Raw genomic sequence first — 24,568 nt, forward strand, 5'->3', positions numbered from 1 at the left:
TTGATTGAGCCTAAAAATCCTTGCTGCTCCCTGCTTTTATATTCCAGTTGTGCAATAAATGCTGAAGCTTTGGTTTTAATTACCTTCTGCAGAAAAGCAATAAGTTAAGTTTGAAAACAATTGATCTACCACACAATGGAAGTAAGACTGGTCCACAATCTCTTGCTGTAAAGTAATGAAAGTAAGATAATGTAACAACAAATGGTACTGTCATTATGGATTTATATTGTATTTGCCAAGTGCTTGGGTAAGGCCTTCATAAGGTTTTAACAAAGAAAGCTGCAGACTCAGGCTTATTTCGGGAAATTATCCCACCACCTAATCTTGGTAATTCACAGGAACTCATTGAAGTCATTGTTTGAAAAGAATACCAGAGCTACTCACAGTATGGCTGTCATGGTTGGAAAATTTTCAATGGTGCTCATTTCAAAATACATTAAGCAATATGTATTCATATTCTACAAACATAAACTCTGTGACATCCTACATTCTTTACGGATTTAATGCCAATGGATAGTTTAGTCTTACCAGAGACTAGTGAAAACTAATTACCCTGAAATATGTATTTTAGAAAATCAAAAATCTTGTTCTTTATCATATAACCTTCCTACAGATGGATTACTTGAACTAATCTGGAGATGGGATTGAAACAATTTTCCTAAATGTTGACTGGATTCAGATCGATTGAAAGATTAACATATGAATAAGGAACAGGAGTAAGCCTTTCAGCCCCTTGAATCTGCGCCATTTAACAGAATCATGGATGATCTGATTATAACCTCAAATTGCACTCCAACCTACCCCTGATAACCTTTCACCCTGTTGCTTCCAAACAATCCATTTGACTATGCCTTAAAAATATTCGAAGTTTCTGCTTTTACCAACTTTTCAAGAAGATTTCAAAAGACTCACGAACCCCTGAAATAAAAAAAAGTCTTGCTCCTGTTCCAACCAGGCAAGTCGTCATTTTAAAACAGTGACGTCTAGTTACAGATTCTTCCATGAGAGGAAACATCCACTTCACATTTATTCTGTCAAGACTCCTCAAGGTGTTCTATGTTTGAATGAAGTCATCACTTAATCTTCCAAATTCTAGTGGATGCAAACCTAAATTTACCACCCAGAATTTAAACTTAGTTTATGCCTTCACACTCTCTGGATATTTGAAGTGACTGAACAATTTATGAAGCATGACTGATGTAGGGAATTACAATGGGCTGAATTTTCTCATTTGCAGTTAAAGTGTATTGTTGAGTGAGATTCATGACACCTAATCTATAGAATGGCTTCTTTCATGCAATCTTCCTCTCTTCACCACATTAATTCCAGACCCAGGCTCTCAGATGCCTTTCGCAGGGAATCATGTAGCCAGAGAGTAGGTGCTTGTCACTGCCAGAGCTATCCAGCTTCCACACTTCTAACATCATATTTAATGTCCAGCCTTTTATCTGTCCAGGTGCTACAAGCCAGGAACTGGCCCTCCCACTATTGTTATTACCAAATACATGACCCATAGGAAAGGAAAACTCGCTTCTTGTATAGAAATCTGGAGGTGTTTGCGGACAGGATGGTGAAGGTGATAGAGAGGAGGGGCAGTCCTTTTTACAACTGACTAACACAACAACCATGCCACCAGACACAGTTGCCTGGACAAGGATTGTAGTCATGGGCAATGCTGTGTCCCAAATGGAAAGGAATGCCCAGCAGTGTAGAAAGAAGGGCATTGACCTTCTGTGCTTCACAAGGGTCAGTGCCACCATCTTCTCTCTGCTACCTCACACTTATAATTCCACCATTCACATTAACTCTGCAGTTGCACGCCTACCTCGCCCAGGCTCATGACTTAACTCTCTGTATAGAGTGCACTCTACCCATTTGTAAGGCCCCACCCACCTCATCCTTCTAAACTATTAACCTTTTGCTGTCCTCTGCAATTCTTACTCACTCACCGGGGTCTTCACTTGCATAGTGCTGTGCCAAACAGTGACTTGTCCACCCCTATCTGGCTGAAAGCTTGACATGTTCAGTGCCCTCCACTGTTACAAGTTGCCTGCCTCCTCCTTTGTACTAAAAAAGCAATGCAAGTGATAGAGACTGGCAGTCTGTAATGGGCAATAAAGACTCTGTTTCCAAAAAGAGAAGTGCAAGCCACACACAGAGGATGGCTGTTAGTAAATCAATGCAGAAGTTGGTGAGAGTGTGCTGTGAAAGCAATGTCATTTATATAGAGCCTAGCAGCCTCCAAGTAAGTGATATAGTGCTTGAGGGTTAAGGAAGCAAGCTAAGAGCCATAAGATGCATCCTCTGCAAATGTATACGATCTGTGTTTATCCTTGCATGCAAAGCAACCTAGCAGATACATACAAGTCATTGGTGTCCCTGAGTTCTGAAGTAAAGTGTTGAAGGGCTTAAGTGGTGTGTGAATTGGTCTGAGAGCAGGCATGATAGTGTGGTGAGACTGGTGATTCACTGATGCTAATTGAATGGATGAATGATCATTGAGGATGTTGGCATTGGGACATGGAGCGATATTGTTCTGAGGAAGCAGTTGTATGATTGTTGGGACAAACATTCGATATGTTTCAGCTACCTGGTACCTGCTCTGATTTACATATCGGGAAACTGTGCTGTGTTGTTTCTTGCTGAAGAAGAAGAGGGTTGGTAATGGAGAATAAATGAGACGAGTTGGAGTTTTAATAAGATGCAAATGTATGGACATTAGGAGATTGCTGCTCAATGATAAGAAACTGAATTTGCTAAACAAACCTTGAGGGAAAAATTGGAATTGGATTTTCTTATTTCCCATCATATTTTCCCATTTTTCTTCCTGTCATTTATGTCAAACCAGGGGGAGGTGGAGAATTCTGCCTAACAGCCAGTTTATATATCAAATACCTAGTGGTATTATCGCTGGACTGTTAATCCAGAGACCCAGATAACGTTCTGGGGACCCGGGTTTGAATCCCACCACGGCAGATGGTGGAATTTGAATTCAATAAATGTTTGACATTAAGAATCTAACGATGATTGTGAATCCATTGTCGATTGTCAGGAAAAGCCCATCTGGTTCACTAATGTCCTTACCTGGTCTAGCCTACATATGACTCCAGACCCACAGTAATGTTGATTGTGAACTGCCCTCTGGGCAATCAGGGATGGATAATAAATGCTGCCGAGCCAGCGACACCCTCATCCCCTTGAATGAATAAAGGAAAATGTAAACTGGTGCATGGTAAACAACTAGATAATTTGATAAGTAAATATCGATCTTAACAACAAGCAAACTTGCTACTCTTGTTCAAAGTTGTGCCAAAGAATGCGGCCAGACAAGGACATGTGTGAACCTGGTCTAAAAATTCACCCAAAAAATGGCACCTCTAACCTTGCCATTCATCTTTGGTATTGCATTGAATTGTCAATTTACATTTGGCACTCAGGTCTCAGATCTGGAACTTGAATTTTCAATTTTCAGACACTTAGGGTACTGGAGGTGATCTGAGGCTGACAAGTAGGCAAAAGAATTTCATATGAATGCAGAGAATATTGTTAAGAAATCCTTTCTCCGAAAACCTTGGGACCAACTGTTTCTCGGATGAAGGATATTTTCAGTTTTCAGATACATGTGCCCTTTAAGATCTCTTGCTCATCAGCTCACGACGATAAGCAAAATATTCATTTAACTCTTGAATGCATTGTACCCTTGTCAGCTGGGGAATGTGTTCACTTTATCTTCATCAAAAACTTGATGGTATCTCCAATTTTTTTGCATTATTGCTGCACTTATTATTCTTTGTCTTCATATGTTTCTAAACTTACCACTGGGCCTGTTCATGTCCATTGGAAATAAACTTCACTTCGCCTAATTGGATCCCGGCAGACCTAAAAGAGAAGATTTTTGTCAAAGGGCCCAAATATACCTGTACAGACTTGTAGACTCATTGAATTCGGGCTTTGCAAAGTACTTTACTTTTAGGTCAGTTTGGGTCCATTTGGGCCAAATGAAGTTTATTTTTCCCCAATGGCCTGAACTCGGTGTGTCTATGGGTCTGTTCAGATCTGTTTGGGTCTACTTTAAAAAAAAGCCTTCAAGTTTTACATGTTTTCAGTTTTCAGATGTGTGGATAAAGGATATCTGACCAAATCTCTGGGTTTTCAAGAAGGAATAAGATATAATTCTTAGGGCTCAAGGGATCAAAAAGTATGGGGAGAAAGCAAGAACAGGGTACTGAGATAGATGATCAGCCATGATCATATTGAATGGTGAAGCAGGCTCAAAGAGCTGAATGGCAAATACATACTCCAATTTTCTGTGTTTTTATGTTTCAAAGTTTTTTTTTAAAATCAGTTGATTTGTGGTACTGATCGATCTGTAATTTATTATGAGAATTTAAGTCAATCTAGTATTTAAGCATTTGTCATGATTTGTATGATCATTACCATTGTTGTGAACAGATGGGGGAATTTGCTGACTGGTTATAGGATGGACAAGCATTAATACAGTTTATACAATCACATACAAAAGAACAAAGGATAGACTTCTTAAAACCCACTGAGAATAATGTTAAGACTGCAAACAGAGATGTGAAGCGGCTGGAAAACATTTGCTATATGTCTTGTGAAGGGTGTGATGACCTGAAACAATGAGTTATGAGTCAGGATCTAGTTGAGCCACGGGATGTGAATCCAGCAGGGATATAAGAAATACAATTACCTAAACAGTTTAATATATTACATTATTTGTGAGTTTTAACAAGAGACAATTTATATGAGCAATTAGGTCAATGTTTTGAGATAACAAGGTGTAGAGCTGGATGAACACAGCAGGCCAGCATCAGAGGAGCAGGAAAGCTGACGTTTCAGGTCTGGACCCCTCTTTAGAAATGGAGAAGGGGAAGGGGATTCTGAAATAAATAGGGAGAGAGGGGGAGGCGGATGGAAGATGGATAAAGGAGAAGATAGGTGGAGAGGAGACGGACAGGTCAAGGAGGTGGGGATGAAGCCAATAAAGGTGAGTGTAGGTGGGGAGTTAGGGAGGGGATAGGTCAGTCCAGGGAGGACGGACAGGTCAAGGGGGCAGGATGAGGCTGGTAGGTAGGAGATGGGGGTGGGGCTTGAGGTGGGAGGAGGGGATAGGTGGGAGGAAGGACAGGTTAGGGAGGCGGGGACGAGCTAGGCTGGTTTTGGGATGCGGTCGGGAGAGGGGAGAATTTGAAGCTTGTGAAGTCCACATTGATACTTCAATACTAGTTTTCCTGTCGAGTATGATTTTAATTTATGAATTCCAGTAAATTCAGTATAACAAGAAAACCCCATCTAGCTCCAGGAGAGCAACTGGGAATAATACAGTAAGTGCCAGTATGCCAGAGATACTTACATTCCAAGAATAAATAAAGCACAAGTTTCTCATACCCACGAAGGCTGTTTTTGCTGCAAACAGGCATTTACTGCCCCCTGGTGATGATAAAGTCAATATGCAGCTACAAACCTTTTGACTGTGCCAAAATCTTCTCTTGTCATAATATATTTTAAATATTCAATTCTGTATGGTTGCAAAGCTAAGTTATGAAAATAAAAGTGAGAAATCCTCAATCATATTTTGAATAATAAGTTATAGTATGTTTGTGAATAAAAAGTCATGAAGATGTTAATAAATCTGGCTTGTTCACACTTAGGTGATTCCTGATATCGTTGGAGCAAAAGCAACATGCTTGAGTTAGGTCAATATTTTACAGCAAGGATATTCATGTGGTTTACTAAGTTACCTCAATTAATTTAAGCTAAAGTGAAGGGGTTGATTTATGGGTTATTTGAATTGCAATGGCAGTTTTGCCCATCAGCAAATGAACATTAAAACTACCATTTGATTCCTACAAATTCTAAAGATTTATCTTTCTCTTCTTATTACATGACGTGTAGATTAAGTGCTGTTAAACACAAAATGATGATAGGCTCTCAGGCATAATATACAATGTGAAGTGCAGCTTAGCTCTGTTGACTGGATGTCTGCTTTGCAAAGCTAAGTGATAACAACAGTGTGGGTTCAACCTGAGATGACTCCCTGCCTCAACCACTGTGAAAGTGGCTTCAGGACTTTAAAATCCTGTAATATGCCAGGAATTGTCATGAAAATTGGGCTTGGTTTCCATGCCAATCCACTTCACTGCTAGATTCCTGGCCTGGGCTAGAGTGCTTCAAATGAGAGAACTCTTCAAAAGGTTGAATGTATTTTTTTTGTCTGATCGGAAGATTTACACCAGTGTCTATCCTATCAAGGTAACCACTAGCTAGTTACTAGCTTGCAATAAAATGATCTCTTGTTCAATAGAAGAATGTCTTGCAGTTAAGTAGTAAGTGGCCTTCTTCTCCCACACTATACCAAGCAAACTCTGTAGAACTACATTGAAAGCTACAAGCTCTGTAGAACTAGCCCTACATTGAGAGTGATGGTGGCAGTATATCTACCCAGGTTCAGACTTGGTTTAACTGCAGGTACAAAAGTAGTAGCATTTTCATGAAGCTTGTATAAAGTAATCATACAGAGAGTGTGAAGACCTGATCAACATAATGTGCATACTTTATTTTGTTGATGAAGACAAGGGAAACTCTGATCATTTGCAGGTCAGGCTCTGGAAAACAAATTTCCTTTAGCCCTTTCACTAACCATTGCAATGATTGAAAATCTCCAGGAATCTTGCAGTGAAAAGTGCTTGAAAAAGAATATTCTCGTGATAGTCCACAACCAGAGATCTGAAATTGTAATAATGCAATTGCACCAATGGAACAGAGTTGACATGACATTTTCTGAAGAAGAGTCCCGACCCGAAGCGTCAACTTTCCTGCTCCTCTGATGCTGCCTGGCCTGCCGCGTTCCTCCAGCTCCACACTGTGTCATCTCTGACTCCAGCATTGGCAGTTCTTACTATCTCTGACTTTCAAACATGTTGTCTGTTGTGAATTCAGCCAATTTTCTGATACCAGGGAAGGGGAGTGAGGGTGTGTGGAAGCTCTGTACAGCATACAACGCCTCAGATATGTTGAGTAGGGGCAGAAAACTGAGAACGTGTTGTCATTTATGCCCCGATGGTGAACAAAAATATCAGAACCAAGAGGCACAATTTTCCTGAGGGCGAAGACAATCAGGGCTTGGGGCCAAGCCCAGTCACGTTCTCACTTCTTTCTCCAGGCTGCCAACAAATATGTTTTTTTTTTCGATCCCCTTTGCCTTAATTGGTCTCTAAATGAGTCTGTTGCTCACTCAAGCAAACCTGAGGCAGCAGTGGAGGCAAGTGACTTCGGAGAGGTCAGATTAAAAGGTCCAACTTAATGCCTCTTTGTTCGTAAGTACATGAGACTGGATTTTCAGTGGATAGGTATTGAACATTGATGGTGTTAAGGAGGCTTCAAACCTCAAACAATTTGTGAAGCCATTCCTTCCCTTTCTTTTAGCTTTGCTTGTTACATTCTCTGTCATTATGTCGTCTTTCCCCTCCCCCGACTCCAATGGGCCTGTCAGTTCTTTCCAGACCAGCAGTTGGACACACCATTGTTCTGCCATTCTCACATTCCGATCACTTAATCTGAACTATCAACATCCTTTCTCCCCCAGCACACCAACCCCTCCTTTCCAACCCCTACCTCCCCAACTATTGCATAAATGCTGTCCCCTCCACACTTCACTTCAGATCTGATAAAGAGTCATCTTTCTCTCCATGGATGCTGCCTGATCTCCGGCACTTTTTGTTCCCTCCAAATCTTTTCTATCCTTGTACGTATCCAAATGTATTTTAAATGTTGTAAGTGTACCTGCATCCACCACTTCCCCTGGCAGTTCATTCCACACATGAACCACAATCTGTGTAAAAAAAGTTTCCCTTCATGTCCTTTTGAAAACTTTCCTCCTCTCACCTTAAAATATGCCCCTGGTTTTGAAATCTCCCACCCTAGGGAAAAGACCCTTGCTATTCACCTTATCTATGCCCCTCATGATTTTATAAATTTATATAAGGTCACCCTTCAACCTCTTATGTTCCAGTGAAACAAATCCCAGCCGATCCATCCTATAACTCAAGCCCTCCATTCCTAGCAACATACTGGTAAATCTTTTCTGAACCCTCTCCAATTTAATAATATTCTTCCGATAGCAGGGCATCTAGAACTGCACACAGTAGTTCAGAAGAGGCCTCCTGTACAACCTCAACATGTCATTTTAACTCCTATGCTCAAATGTCTGTGTAATGAAGGCTAGCATGTCAAATGCCTTCTTAACTACCCTGTCTACCTGTGATGCAAATTTCAAAGAATTATGTACCTGAACCCCTTGGTCTCTCTGTTCTACAACACTACCCAGGGCCCTACCATTAATTGTATAAGTCTTGCCCTTGTTTGTTTTACCAAAATGCAACAGCTTGCATTCATTCAAATTAAACTCCATCTGCTACTCCTCAGCCCATTGACCCAACTGCTCAAGATCTCTTTGTAATCTTAAGTAACTTTCTTCACTGTCCAGCATACCACCAATTTTGGTATCATCGTAAACTTACTTACCATGCCTCACTATATTCTCATCCAAATCGTTTATATAAATGACAAACAAAAATGGACCCAGTACTGATCACTGTGGAACTCTGCTAGTCACAGGCCTCTCATCCAAGAAATAACTCTCCATCACAACCCTCTGTCTCCTACCGGCAAGTCGATTTTGTATCCAATTGGCAAACTCACCCTAATTCCCATGTGATCTAACTTTACTAATGAGTCTATCATGCAGAACCATGTGAAAAGCTTTACAAAAGTCCATATAAACAACATCCACCATTCTGTCCTCATCCGTTTTTTGGTTGCTTCCTCAAAGAACTCAATCAAGTTTGTGAGACACAGTTTCCCTTGCACAAAACCATGCTGACTATCCCTAATCAGTCCTTGCCTCTCCAAATGCATGTAAAATATATCTGTCAGGATCACCTGCAACAACTTACACAACACCACTATCAGACTCACAGGTCTACAGTTCCCAGGCTTCTCTTTACAGCATTTCTTAAATAAAGGCAGAGTATTAGCCACCCTCCAGTCATCTGGCTCTTCACCTATGGGTATAAATGATACCAATATTTCTGCTAGTGGCCCCACAGTTTCTTCCCTAACTTCCCACAATGTCCTGGGATTCACTTGATCAGGTCCCGAAGATTTATCCACCTTTAAATTTTCTAAGACAGCCAGCACTTCCTCTTCCACAATGTGAGTTGTTTTCAAAATATCAATGTTTATTTTTCCGAGTTCTTTAGATTCCATTTCTTTCTCCACAGTAAAAACTGATGCAAAATACTCAATAAGTATCTTTCCTATCTCATGATCTTCAATACATAGATGACCTCATTGATCTTTAAGGACCCCTATACTCTCTTTCATCGCTCTTTTGCTTTTAATTTACTTGTAGAATCTCTATGGATTTTATTTGAAATGATTTGATTTTGCAGTAGTTCAGAATATCCTGACGAAAATAAAACTTCCTTACCTGCCCAACACATTGTAACGCCATCCAGTTGTCCTGACTTTAAACAGTCACCTTTGAATGTTGTTGACTTGCTTTTTCTAGGTTTAAGTTTTGTCTTTTGAAAAAAAAATCATTTATTTTGGTGTAAGTGTTTTGACTCTTTTTTCACAAAGGCTAAAAATGAATTGAGCAATGCCTTTGCATTTTAAATATCCATCTGAACTACCCACGTAGCGAAGGCAGTCCTATTGCCATTGGGGCCAGTCACTGAAGTACAAGGTATACATGCACACACAATAAGTACTGAAATACCGGGTTGTTTATTTCTTGTTGCTGGGACAAATCTGGCAAGCCACATAATATTAATCCATATTTCTATTTCCATTGTGAACTTAAATAACACATTAAATGTTAACATTTCATATTTGTGTGTGTTCTTGGTGATGTAAATTGCATACAAATCCACATAAATTTTGCAAATTTCTGAAATGACTAATTAGTTTGAAAAAAGATATTTTTATTCAGGGTGTTTAAATCTGGTAAAAATTATTACATTTTAATTAGCCATCCCACTGTTGTGAGAGATTAGTTAATCAATTATTATAGCAGAAGGATCCCACTGTGCCATTTTTGAGAATCCCATGCAATTGCGGAAAAGTGCAATTATGAAGGAAAGTAGCTTCATTATCCGTTCCATTTCAAATGTAATATAGCTCAATCTGATTACTTTACAAATAACTTACCTGATACAAAAATTCCAAATATTTTTCTTACTCATTTTAATTACTTAATGCTTAATTGATACTATCATAAAATGAAATGTTAAGCAAATAAATAAATGAATAATCACAAATAGACCATAGGCTAAACTGTATCTGGGAAATGCACCATTGCCAGTGTGATATAATCTGAGTATTCCGATATGTTAGCCCTTGCAAGATATACCACAATGATTTGGGTTCTTGTTGAGACAGATGACTTGAAACTTGCCAAGAACACTCACTAATTATACTTACATAAAATCTCATAGTTATATATAGTCTGGATTCTGTGCTTATTGATGACATACAGTAAGCCACTCCCATTATTACTGCTATAGGTGGGTATATACCAAAATGTCCCATCATAATGTAATTTTACTGTCTTAAAGGTACATTGCCTGTCTGGACTCAGATCTATACAATAATGCATTATTCACTCCCCTATTTTTTCATTTAAAGATTAGGAAGCCTTTCCAAGTAGCCATGTACAAGGATAATATTGATACATTAGGCTGAATTTTACTAGAAATGGACTAACTGGCAATTTTGGCAAGTTTAATGTGAATAAAAGTGAATGTATTCAACTATTAGAAGGCTTTCTAGTACATGGCAGTCCCACATAGAACAATGAGGACTTGTTTGGCTACATTGAGGGAAGAACAGGCACTCCTTTAGACAGGGGTCTAAGGTGGTATGATGCTATGGACAGTTAGCCTGTTTGGCTTATTTTTTAAATTAGAAAACATTTATCAATGTGCTCCAGTATTTGCAATGAACTGTCAGCCATGCACCTATGTATCCTGAGAACCCTGCTTCCCTTCACACAATTTGCATTGTATAAGGCAGTTCCTGGCTGGCAGCAGTTGATCTGGTGCATGTCTAGACTTGAAAAATGGTACTGACACCAGGAATCCTGGAATGTCCTGGCAGTGCGAGTACCCCTGCCCTTGACAGATTGCCAAAGAGGTGATGCACAAAGGTAATGGAGTGGGTGTCAGGGAATTGCATGAGAAATCCTGCTAGGACTCATGGAACTTTGGAAACATTCTTGATATTATTCCTTGGTTGACTCTTCTCCACATTGTGCAGTGGAGCATTGTTTGGCTATTTAGGTTTCTCTGAGCACCTGGCTTTCATGCATGTTTTTGTTCAATGTCCTCTTGTAGAGTATGGTTTCCAAACATCATAAAATGCTGGAAATTGTTTTGATAGGTGTACTAAACCCCTCTGAATACAAGATGTGGATGTTTTACTGACTATATTGATTATTGCAATTGCTGTGCAGAATAAAGCACCTGAAAATGTCTTCCAACTTGAATCCATCATCTAAGTCTGCATCAATAGTGTATCCTTTGAGTTTTTCTGTAACTTTGTTTTTTAAAGAAATTAATTGGTGTAGAGGCAATTGTCAGTGCCATAAGCTTTGCAGCCATTGCAGCCTAAGTGAAATTATATTCCATAGCTAAATTATTTGACCATTTCACCTAATTATTGCTGGTAATATGTGAACTGAAGCCTGTGAATCCTGAAGTTAACTCTGTCTTTAAGCTGGTCTTTTAAAAGCAGAAATATTTTGAGGTCAGTGTGAGAATTGCCTAAGGTATTGTGTCTTCTTAATCCTTTGTTTCATATAACAATTAGTATTTGACTGTCTACATTTGCTTAACTTATTTGTTGGTCCATAAAGTAAATATTTATTCTGTATGTAAATAACTTGAACCCTAATAGAATGTCAGTGGATTGCCAGTCCATACTTGAATGTTTTTTTCTCATTTCCTTTATAGTTGAATGCTCCGTACAATGAAAGTAACAAATCCGTGTTTTGAAATAATACTTGTCTTATTGTTGGCTTCTCCCTTATTATGTTTAATTGCTGCGTTAAAGGCAGGTTTTTGACTGTATGTGGCATTTGTACCAGAAGAGAAGTAAAGATAATGTCAAATGAGCTTTTATTGTGGTTTTCATGCTGTTTCTTGCAAAAGAAAATGGTGGAATTGATTGACATCAAGACAGAGAATGCAAGTAGACAATACAGTACTATACTCTCTGGCAGAACACTGATACAGAAAAGCTGCTCTGTATTATCTACAGTAGTCTGGGCAAACAAGCAAGCAGTCCAGTCTTGAATCTGCCAAAAAAAAACACACACACTGCAGCATTAGTTCACTGAAGAAACTGAGAAAACCTGTTCCTCAGCAGAATTAAGCTACTTATAAATATAGGTACTGAAAATGAGGTTGCTGCACTTCTGAACAGATTGGTCTACTTTGGTCTTTGATAGATGGGTGTAAACTTCAAATCTGAATTCACACTGGAGATTAGTGACAGTTAGGAAAAGTCTGTAGAACTACCATTGCTGTTATCAGCTTTTATTACTAACCAGCTACCACCATGATGTGATTTCTGAGTAAATTACCACTGGTAGTATGATATTATTTGAGAGGTTCCTATATTTTAACCCTTGTAATAAATATGACAAAATTGGCTTCTTGTTGAAACAGATGTCTTGAAGTTTGTTAATAGCACTGACTATTTACACTGGTCTAAGATCCCAACCTTACACATAGTCTAGACTCTGTGCTACTGACTATATACAGCAGACTACTATCATCAGTACATTTACGGTCACAGCTACACAAGGTGAGGTGGGTAACTTCATACTGAATGTCATATGTCATGATGTCCTCTAACTGCCTTAAAGATACACTGCTATCTGATCTGTGCAGTAACGGGAGAATTATAGGAGTGTTGTGGCTCCTAGTATTGCCCTATCTCTGGCCTAGAAGCCTTGGATCCAAGTCCCAGCTGCTCGAGAGGTCAGAAAGTCATTGAGCATGAAAACAGGCCCTTCGGCCCATTTTGTCCATGCCGACCAGGTTTCCTAAACTGAACTAGTCCCATTTGCCTGTGTTTGGCCCTAATCCCTCTAAATCTTTCCTATCCACATACCTGTCCAAATGTCCATTATATGTTGTAATTGTACACACCTCTATAACTTCCTCTGGCAGCTTGTTCCATATACGCACCACCCTCCGTGTGAAAAAGTTACCCCTCAAGTCCCTTTTAAATCTTTCCCCTATCTCCTTAAACCTATGCCCTGTAATTTTGCACTCCCCTACCCTGGGGAAAAGACCTTGGCTGTTCACCTTATCTTTGCCCCCCATGAATTTACAAACTTCTATAAGGTCACTCCTCGGCTTCCAACGCTCCAGGGAAAAATGTCCAAGCCTATCCAGCCTCTCCTTATAACTCAAACCTTCCAGTCTCGTTAACATTCTTGTAAATCTTTCCTCATCCTTTCAAGTTCAACAACATCCTTCTTATAGTAGAGTGACCAGAATTGTACGCAGTACTCCAAATGTGGCCTCAACAACGCCTTGTACAGCCATAACACAAAATCTTAACTCCTGTATTCAATGCTCTGACCGATGGAAGGCTGACATGTCAAATAAAAACCAAAAGAACTGCGGATGCTGTAAATCAGGAACAAAAACAAAGTTGCTGAAAAAGCTCAGCAGGTCTGGCAGCATCTGTGGAGGAGAAAACAGAGTTAACGTTTCGGGTCCGGTGACCCTTCCTCAGAACTGATGGTGGCTGGGAAAACGTCAGTTTATATGCAGAAAATAGGGAGGTGGGTGGGGTAGGGAGTAAACGATAAGATAGAGCCCAAAGAGAGAGAAAGACAGTTGGACAGACAGAGGAGTTGCTAACGATCAGGCTGGGAGGGTGAATAGTTGTTAATGGGGACTGTTAGTGACTAACAACAGGGGGTGTGTGGTAGGCTATGTGGTAACAAGGCCTGGTGTGTGGGACGGGGGCCTGGGACATGGGAGAGTTTAGGCCCTAAAATTATTGAACTCAATATTGAGTCCAGAGGGCTGTAGGGTCCCGAAGCGGAAAATGAGGTGTTGTTCCTCCAGCTTGCGTTGGGCTTCACTGGAACACTGTAGCAAGCCGGAGACAGAGATGTTGGCTAGGGAGCAAGGTGGTGCAATGAAGTGGCAGGCAACAGGTAGTTCAGGGTCTATTTTGCGAGCAGAACGTAAATGTTCTGCGAAGCGGTCACCAAGTTTACGCTTCATTTCCCCAATGTAGAGGAGACCACATTGTGAGCAGCGAATGCAGTAGACCAGATTCTGGGAAGTGCAGGTGAAGTGTTGCTTCACCTGGAAGGTATGTTTGGGCCCTTGGATAGTGGGGAGGGAGGAGGTAAATGGGCAGGTGTTGCACCTTCACCGGTTACAGGGGAAGGTGCCGTAGGGCTGTGGGGAGGTGTTGGGGGTGAAGGAAGTATGGACCAGGGTGTCCCAGAGGGAACGGTTCCTGCGGAAGGCAGACAAAGGAGGGGAGGGGAATATGTGTCTGCTGGTGGCACCTTGTTGGAAGTGGCGGAAATGGGTCTGATGATCTTCTGGATGTGGATGTTGGTGGGATGGTAGGTGACGATAAGGGGAACCCTATCGCTGTTGCGGGAGAGAAGAGAAGGGGTAAGGGCAGAAGTGCGGGAGATAGGTCAGATCAGATTGAGGGCCCTGTTGACAACAGAGCTGGGGAATCCTCGGTTGATGAAGAAGGAGGCTCCCTTGTCGAAGTTGGCCTCATCTGAACATATGTGACAGAGACAGAGGAACTGAGAGAATGGGATGGAGTCTTTACAGGAAGCGGGGTGTGAGGATGTATTGTCCAGGTAGCTGTGGGAGTCAGTGGGTTTGTAATGGATATTAGTGGCCAGTCTATCCCCAGAAATGGAAACAGAAATGTCGAGGAAGGGAAGGGAGGAGTCAGAGATAGACCAGGTGAAAGTGAGGGCAGGGTGGAAATTGGAGGCAAAATTGATGAAGTTTTCCAATTCTCGACAAGAGAGGGAAGCAGCACCGATGATATCATCAATGTATCAGAGAAAGAGTTGTGGGTGCGGGCTGGAATAGGACTGGAACAAGGAATGTTCCACGTACCCCACGAAGAGACAGGCATAACTAGGGCCCATGCGGGTACCCATGGCAATCCCTCTTACCTGAAGAAAATGAGAGGAGCTGAAAGAGAAGTTGTTGAGGGTGAGGACAAGCTCAGCCAAGCGGAGGAGGGTGGTGGTGGGTGGGGATGGTTCAGGTCTTTGCTCCAGGAAGAAGCGGAGAGTCCTAAGACCCTCCTGGTGGGGAGTGGATGTGTAAAGGGATTGCACATCCATGGTAAAGAGGAGGTGGCTGGAGCCGGTAAACTGGAAGCTTTGAAACCAGCGTAAGGCGTCAAATGAATCATGGATGTATGTGGGTAGGGATTGGACCAGGGGGGCGAAGACTGAGTCAAGGTCAGAAGAGATGAATTCTGTAGGGCTCGAGCAGGCTGAAACAATGGCTCTACCTGGACAGTCCTGTTTGTGGATTTTTGGCAGGAGGTAGAAACGAGCTGTGCGGGGTTGGGGGACTATTAGCTTGGAAGCGGATGGGGGGAGATCACCGGATGAAATGAGATCCGTAACCGTAGTGGATACAATGGCCTGATGTGCCATGATGGGGTCATGGTCCAGGGGAAGGTAGGAGGAGGTATCTGAGAGCTGGCGCTCAGCCTCTGCAAGGTAGAAGTCAGTACACCAGACTACAACAGCACGACCCTTATCAGCAGGCTTGATGACAAAGTTAGGGTTAGATCTGAGTGCACAGAGTGCAGTCAGTTTGGAGGGAGATAGGTTGGATTTGTTGAGAGGGCCAGTGAAATTGAGGCGACTGATGTCACGTCGACAGTTCTCAATGAAAAGATGGAGTGCAGGTAAAAGGCCGGAGGGAGGGGTCCAGGTGGAGAGAGAGTGTTGGAGTTGGGCAAAGGGGTCTGTGGGACGGGGAGAGGACTCCTGTCCAAAGAAATGAGCACGGAGGCGAAGACGGCAGAAGAACAGTTCGGCGTCATGTCGTGCCTGAAATTCGTTAAGGTGGGGACGCAGAGGGATAAAGCTGAGGCCTTTGCTGAGTACAGAGCGTTCAGCATCAGAGAGTGGAAGGTTAGGAGGGATGGTGAATACCCGACAGGAGGTGGGAGGATTGGGGGAGGGGATAGAGTCAGAGGGAAGGGAAGGAGAGGTAGGTTCCAGAGGGCCATGGGTATTTTTGAGTTGGTGCATCTTGTGGGCCATGATACCTGAAAGGAAAAGAAGAAGTTTCTTGTTAGCACGACGAATGAGCCGGAGGATGAAGTGGAACTGCGGAGTGGTGCAGCCCTGAGCCAGTGTGTTACGATGCTGTTGCAGAGAAAGGTTGAGAGTGCGCATGTGACGCCACATGGCACTGAGTGTGGATCTTAGGATGCAGCGAGAGCAGCTGTCTGTGGAACATTGAACATCAGGGAGATATCTGTGATCCTGGGAGGATTCAAAACATGAGGGATGAAACTTCAGTCTGAATCCATGTGGGGTGAGTCTGAGCCGGAGGCAGTCACTGAGGAACGTGATATGGCTGTGGAAACGAGTTTTAGCAAATACCTGGTCAAACACTAGGAGTGACAGTGAAATTAAAGTCGGTGGGCAAGAAGAGAGATTGGAACGGAAATCCAGTCGGAGAGAGGAGCAGAACTTCTTCAAGGTGGGCATGCCTTGAAGAGGTGTGGCAGTGAGTTAAATACTAAATAAAAACCAAAAGAACTGCGGATGCTGTAAATCAGGAATGAAAACAAAGTTGCTGGAAAAGCTCAGCAGGTCTGGCAGCATCTGTGGAGGAGAAAACAGAGTTAATGTTTTGGGTCCGGTGACCCTTCCTCAGAACTGATGGTGGTGGGAAAATGTTGGTTTATATGCAGAAAATAGGGAGGTGGGTGGGGTAGGGAGTAAACAATAAGATAGAGCCCAAAGAGAGAGAAAGATAGTTGGACAGACAGAGGAGTTGCTAATGATCAGGCTGGGAGGGTGAATAGTTGTTAATGGGGACTGTTAGTGACTAACAACAGGGGGTGTGTAATGGCAGGCTATGTGGTAACAAGGCCTGGTGTGTGGGGTGGGGCTGGGACATGGGAGAGTTTAGGCTCTAAAATTATTGAACTCAATATTGAGTCCGGAGGGCTGTAGAGTCCCCAAGCGGAAAATGAGGTGTTGTTCCTCCAGCTTGCGTTGGGCTTCACTGGAACACTGTAGCAAGCCGGAGACAGAGATGTTGGCTAGGGAGCAAGATGGCGCATTGAAGTGGCAGACAACAGGTAGTTCAGGGTCTTTTTTGCGAGCAGAACGTAAATGTTCTGCGAAGCGGTCACCAAGTCTACGCTTCATTTCCCCAATGTAGAGGAGACCACATTGTGAGCAGCGAATGCAGTAGACTAGATTCTTGGAAGTGCAGGTGAAGTGTTGCTTCACCTGGAAGGTATGTTTGGGCCCTTGGATAGTGGGGAGGGAGGAGGTAAATGGGCAGGTGTTGCACCTTCACCGGTTACAGGGGAAGGTGCCGTAGGGCTGTGGGGAGGTGTTGGGGGTGAAGGAAGTATGGACCAGGACATGTCAAATGCCTTTTTCACTGCCCCGTCAATCTGTGATGCAATTTTCGAGGAACTAAAAATCATCAATATTTATATCCCCAAGTTCTCTAACTTCCATGTCTTTCTCCATAGTAAATACTGATGACAAATATTCACCCATCTCCTACGGCTCGAATCATAGATGACATCATTGATCTTTTAAAGGACCCTATTCTCTCCATAGTTACTCTTTTGCCCTTAATATACTTGAGAACCTCTTTGAATTCTTATTTACCTTATTTGCCAAAATTACCTCATGTCCCCTTTTTGCCATCCTGATTTCCCTCTGAAGTGTACTCCTTTACCCACTATACTCAAGAGATTCACTCGATTCCAGCTGTCTATAGCTGACATATGCCTCTTTCATTTTCTTGACCACTGCCTCTTTTTTTCTCGTCATCTAGTGTTCCCTACTCCTGCCAGCCTTGCCCTTCACACTAATAGGATCAGGCTGACCCTGAACTCTTGTTATCTATCTTTTGACTAATGGATGGAATTATCACTTGCCAGATGTCCCTATATGTGCAAACAGCCTCCCAAAAAACCTTTTAAAAGTGTCTGTCTAACGCCATCAAAATGGCCTTGCCCCAATTTAGAACTTTAGCTTGTGGACCAGATCTATCCTTTTCCATTATTATTTTAAAACTAGTAGAATTATGGTCAAAGTGCTCCCCCACTAACACCTCAGTCACTTGTTCTGCCTTATTTCCCACAAAGAGGTTGAGTTTTGTCCCTTTTCCAGTAGGATCATCTACAAATTGATTGAAAAAGTTTTCCCAAACACAGTTAACAAATTCCTTCTGAAGTGTGCCATAACATGCCTGAACAAGTTGATTAAAAATATTTACTACAGTTACTACAATTGAAAAGATATGAAGGAGTTAAATCTACTACTGATACTTTGTATATTACTTTGCTATTGGCTTTATAGCAAGAAGCCTGTAAGCTCCCAATTATGTGTAAATCATATTTTTGTCCAGTTCAATAACTGACTGCATTGTAATCAATTCTCAGGGAGGTGTATGCGGCTGTGAGAAAGGCTATATGGAAGTGATGACTCCTTATGGATTCCTTGATTACTGCACTAAAATTCCTGAACGAGAGGAGAAGAAAGCTGATGTCAAGACGAGTGTGGGGAAGAACAAGCTGGGCAACTCAAAATTCCAATCATTTTTTAAAGGATGGTCCATTGAACCTTTTGATCCTGGTAAGAGTTGTCTTAAAATAAGTGGGAGGGAAACATTGTAAAGCTGTGGACACATGATTGGAGTTACTGATCGAGGCATGTCCAACATTAAGGTTGGTGATTAGAGAAAATATATAAAAGATGTTGGGACAGGATATGCATATAGAATCAGATCAATGCTCATATTGATTGCTCGGGAAAATAATCATTAACATGATATTTTGGTCAATCTCTTTATTGATCTTTGCCTTAACTTTCCATGTCAGGAGAAAAGGTGTTCAGCATACAGGCTGACTTAACTGTTTCACATTTTTGAGAATGGTTAATCTCATTTGGTGGTTGTGCAACTTCTCAATTTCATGAAACACTGGCCCAAAGTTCTTTCTAAGATTTACATGGAATTTCATCAAATTTACTTTCAATCCAATGTGTAGCACCTCCAATCTTAGATATCTCCATACCAATCCTTGTTACTTATGTCTTATCTTGTCTAAAAGACCAACACTGAAAATCAGAGATTTAACTGCAATTGTCACTTCATTTAATTTGTTATGTTGACTCACCTTCAAACATGTGCTATCTGAAACCAGGTCATGTGTTATATAGGATGCACGTTACTGCAGCGAGTACTATTTAATATCTAATACATACATTTACACGGAAACAGCTATCTTCATGGTTAGCAGAACCTACATGCCTACTCTCCAATTTCTGTTCGCAAGATTTTTTTATCTCAGCAGCATTTGCAAAACAGACTCCAGAAAAAATGGCTGCTGAAGACTTGTCTTTGTTTTGAACCTAAAAGTATTGCAGCTGAATGCCTTGTATGATTTTTTAGGTGGTTGCACCTGATTGCATCTCAAGAGGATTTATCAAAGTAAGCTGTGTGCAAGTATGTGACACGGACTTAAGCATTCAGACTTCAGGGCTAACTGCTTCCAACAATTTCACAGTATGGTTTCCATGGCACTTGTTTAGGTGCTCCCTCTCAAAAGACCCAAGAATCCCACCAAACCCCTTATGGTTTATGTGCAGACAAAACAACAAAACAATTTGACAGATTCTGATGATTTTCACATGCATTTCTTCACAGTAATTATCAATTGTTTCATTAAGGGAGGACTAGAAAACTTCTTTCACCTAATGATACGATCATTCTTAGAGTAAATACGAACAGAACAATCTCAGTCATACTTTTCTTCTATTCCAAAATATTCAATGTATTCATACATGTTTCCTTTCTTGCTGATTTACAACCAAAAGGCACTAAGGGGTCAGCAATTAAGTTCCAGCACACATTTATTAAATATAAAACTCATTACATGACTATCTAATCTTATTACCTACTCTTTCTTTACACTATTTTTTTCCAAGTTGCTGCAGTATCTATATATTTCCACACTAGTGGTCTCACTAATTGAATTACCTGTGAGTGTAAGCTGAGGGAAGCATCTATGCTTATCCTCCACAACATATTGCAGCAAATCAGGGAACATTCAAAATGCATGAACCTAGGCTAAGATGGTAATGAATGGCTATGAATTTTTCACAGATGCCTTCTGTCACCTAGACAGTCATGGAAAGTGAGTGAAGGAATAACCATATATATAGAATGTATTCATATATTACATTCCATAGATACATCATCCTGATCCTATATGAGTGCATTTTCCCATGTCTTCTGACCCGCTGGTGCACAGACCTTAGGGGTTCAAGTGTCTTAATGAAAGACTGTTCCCACCATGTGACCTTTTCGCAAACACACCAGTAACTGTGCCCAATACAGAGTGCTAGTTTTAGTTGTCAATACATGTCTCTCTGGCATTACTTTGTATTTGTTTGAATTGCCATCCTGTTCAAGGGTGTCTGCGTGCTTTATAACCTAACCCTTGGTATCAAAATTGAACTCTTCCATATTACCTGCCATTTGTTATAAGCTTCAAGCAACTCCTGCAATGAGAAGCCTGCTTCCCACTCCCCTCCAGCCCACCTTACTCATCAAATTTTGGCTTTGCTCCATCACTCTATAATCTGGTCCAATCTTATAATCACTGCAAATTGTATGAAAACTAGAAACATAGAAACTAGGAGTAGAAGTAGGCCATTCTGCTATTCTAGCCTGCTTCACCATTCAGTATGATCATGGCTGATCCCCAATCTCAATGCTATATTCCTACTTTCTTCCCATACACCTTGATGCCTTCAAAATCTAGAAATTTATCTATCCCGTTATTGAAATACATTCAATGACTTGGCCTTTACAGCCTTTTGTAATAGAGAATCCTGTAGTTTCATTGCCTTTGAATGAAGAAAGTTTTCCTTATCTCAGTCTTAAATAGTCCACCCCATGTCCTGAGACTGCATTCCCTGGTTCGATCAGGGAATACATCTGTCTAGGCATGTTTGAACCTTATCTGTTTCAGTCAGAGCCCCTCTCATCCTTCTCTACTCTAGTGAATACAGGCCCAGTTGAATGAATCTTTCCACATAGGACCATCCAGCCAACCCCTGTATCAGTTAGCGTAATTCTGCTGCATTCCGTCTATAGCAAGTGTATCCTTTCTCCTGCAATTCCAGGTATGGTCCCACCATCCCTACTCCTGAACTCAAATCCTTTTGCAATGAAGGCCAATATACTATTTGCCCTTCTATTTTCTTGCTGCATCTGCCTATCCACTTTAATTGACTGGTGTACAAGGGCACCCAGATCCCAAAGTGCATGTCCTAATATATCACCATTTAAATAACACTGTTCCTTTCTGTTTTTTACACCAAAGTGTATAACTTCATGTTTAGCCATGTTGTAGCACATCTGTCCACTAACTCACTAGTGTTTGTCCAATAACTCAGCTTGCCGAAGTCACTATGAAGCCACCTTGCTGCCTCCTCACAATTCATAATCCTGCAGAGTTTTGCTTCATCAGGAAACTTGAAAATGCTGCATTTGCTTCACTCATCCAGGTCACCTATAAATATTATGAATAACTGGGACCAAGCACTGATCCTTGTGGTGCCCTGTCTGCCACTCCGAAAAAGACCCATTTATTGCCATGCTGTTTCCTGTCTATCAACCAATTCTCAATCCATGCTAATATGATACCTCCTATCTTCAAAAGCTCTCGTAGATTTTTAGAGCATGATTTGCATTTCATAAACCCATGTTGGCTTTGTCCAATTCTGTTAATGCTTTCCACATGTTCTGTTATCCTATCATTTATAATAGTCTAGCATTTCCCCACTGATACTAATACTGATTTCCTTCAATATTGCCCTCTCACTGGACCCTTGGATCCCTAATATTTCTGGCAGGTTATTTGTGCCCTCTTTTGTGAAGACTTAACCAAAATATGTGTTCAATTCTTCTTATATTTCTTTGTTGTCCAAAAGAATTTCCATAGTTTCTTATTTGTAGAAGTTTTATAGTCAGCCTCTATGCTCCCTGAAACTTTAAAAAATTTATTTTCCCCCTCATGATCAAATATTTTGTCCTGTAAAATGGTCCCAAACCTCAGGCTAGCCGTTAATTTCCTTTAATTTTAAATGTTTCCTTTTCGGATCTAATACAATCCCTAATTTATTTTGCAAGGCACAGTTGAGCCACCTTTCCTCGTTGATTTTTGCACCAAAGAGTATCATTGTAATCCATGCACATGTTTTTAAAATATGAACCTTTGCCGATCCATCATCGCCCCCTTTAATATGGTTCCCAGTCTATCATTGCCAATTCATGCCTCATATTCTCACAGTTCCCTTTATTTAGATACAGGACTCTAGTTTTGGATTCAACTATTTCATTCTCCACCTGAGAATCATATTATAGTTGTTCTCCCTCAAAGCATCATGCACTGAATCTTTTCACATTGCATACCATCCAGTCTGGAATAACCTATTCTCTGGCTGGTTCCTCAATGTATAAGTCTAAAAAACATCATGTACACAGTCCAGGAAATCCTGTTCCACAATACCATTGCAAATTTGGTTTGTCCAATCTATATGTAAATTACAGTCAACTACACTTGTACCTTTATTGCATATATCTCTGATTTCTTGTTAAATGCCTTGTCTTTTATATCCATTACTGCAGCAAATTGCAGCAAACTGTCTTTTTACCCCTCAATGCTCGGGTAGACATCTTGGAGGTCTGCAGGTCTGGACCAGATTACATGGATAGGGGGTGCTTCTGAACTCTGCTATCAAACTGAGGGGCCCTTTGACTTCCTCTTCACCCTGCTAAGTCCTCTCCTATGAGAGGACCAGACAGAAAATTGCCATGGAATTGGAAAAACTGTAAAAGCATATATATTCTTCAATAGTTTGCGAGTATTAGTACTGTTGAAGAACCTTATAAAAACAAAATGCTGCAGATACTTGAAACCTGAGAGAGTAACAGTACATTGTGGACAAACCTTACAGGTCTGGCATCTGTGGAGAAACAGTGTTAATGTTTTGAGTCCAGTATGACTCTTCCGTGGAAAATTTTGGAACCGGAATTCTGAAGAGGAGTTGTATCAGACTCAAAATGTTAACTTTGTTTCTCTCTCCACAGATGTTGCCAGACCTGCAGTGTTTTGTGAACACTTTCTGTTTTTAGTTCAGATTTCCAGCATCTGTGGTATTTTACTTTTAGTTGAGTTTTGATATTGTTGGTCTTGTTTCAGCTTCTGGTCATTTGTGATCCTATAATGTTGATGGTGGGACACGCAGTGCTAGTTGTACCATTTGAAGGATGGATTTTGTCTTGCATGAGGTAGTCATTATACACCTCAAATCAGTCCAAACCTGGGTGTTGCCGATGCCTGTCTGGCATAGACTACTTAATTTGTGAATTGTGTCACAATAATGATAAATACAGACAATTGTGCATATGTTCCACTTAAATCTGTGCCTTTGGGAAATTACAGTGCATCTTTCTTTTTTCTGTACAACAGCTCTGATATTATCCATTCCAGTTGCAATCTGTCCAGAAAAAAAATGATCTCTGAAGTTACAATTATCAGCAGCCAATACACCTTTAACTTTAAAAATGACTGTTCAGTTTTCTTACAAAAAAATCTTTGTGAAAAACTGGTTAAAAATGAACACTTTGTTGGCAAATTGGCACCTTTTTGATATTTCAAAATGCAATTGGTGTATTCTGTGGTGGAGCCCTGGAGTTCAGTATTCTTAGCTCTGATCCATAGCCTCAAATCCATCATATTTTCCAAATGCAAAAGACTCTTCAATGCATTTATGATATCCCAAATGGTTTGAAAATCTGCCTCTTAGTCTCTGAAATGATTAATAATGTTTGTATTTTGAATACTCTTGATTTAAGTGAATAAATAGGTGCAAACTGCAACTTGAGTCTATTAACTGTAGTGCAAAACATATCTATGAGATGATACATTTCTTGCTCATAGTATTTATATAAGGCATTTTGCTGCCTGCACTGTATATTTTTTACTGATATATTTAAATACATCCAAGGTCATCTCACAAGAGATACTGCACCACCATCCTTTTAAGTTGCAGACATAAGTCATTTTTCTTCCTGACAGCTAAAAGGTACTTTATTAAAACCAGAGATAGCAGGAACTGCACATGCTGGAGAATCTGAAATAACAAGGTGTAGAGCTGGATGAACACAGCAGGCCAAGCAGC

The 24,568-nt window shown here is 40.9% G+C and overlaps 1 protein-coding gene across 1 annotated transcript in view; it reads left to right on the plus strand.

The window, feature by feature from the left end:
- The window catches only part of thsd7ba (thrombospondin, type I, domain containing 7Ba), an 886,244-nt gene that overhangs the window by 852,534 nt on the left and 9,142 nt on the right, over positions 1 to 24,568 (plus strand). The window contains exon 27 of the mRNA XM_048599575.1: positions 18,757 to 18,949. Coding sequence (XP_048455532.1) covers positions 18,757 to 18,949 — 193 coding nt within the window. The remainder of the gene's footprint in view (positions 1 to 18,756; positions 18,950 to 24,568) is intronic.

This window comes from Rhincodon typus, chromosome 7 (assembly GCF_021869965.1).
Source record: "Rhincodon typus isolate 14 chromosome 7, sRhiTyp1.1, whole genome shotgun sequence".
In the NCBI taxonomy this organism is placed as follows: Eukaryota; Metazoa; Chordata; class Chondrichthyes; order Orectolobiformes; family Rhincodontidae; genus Rhincodon; species Rhincodon typus.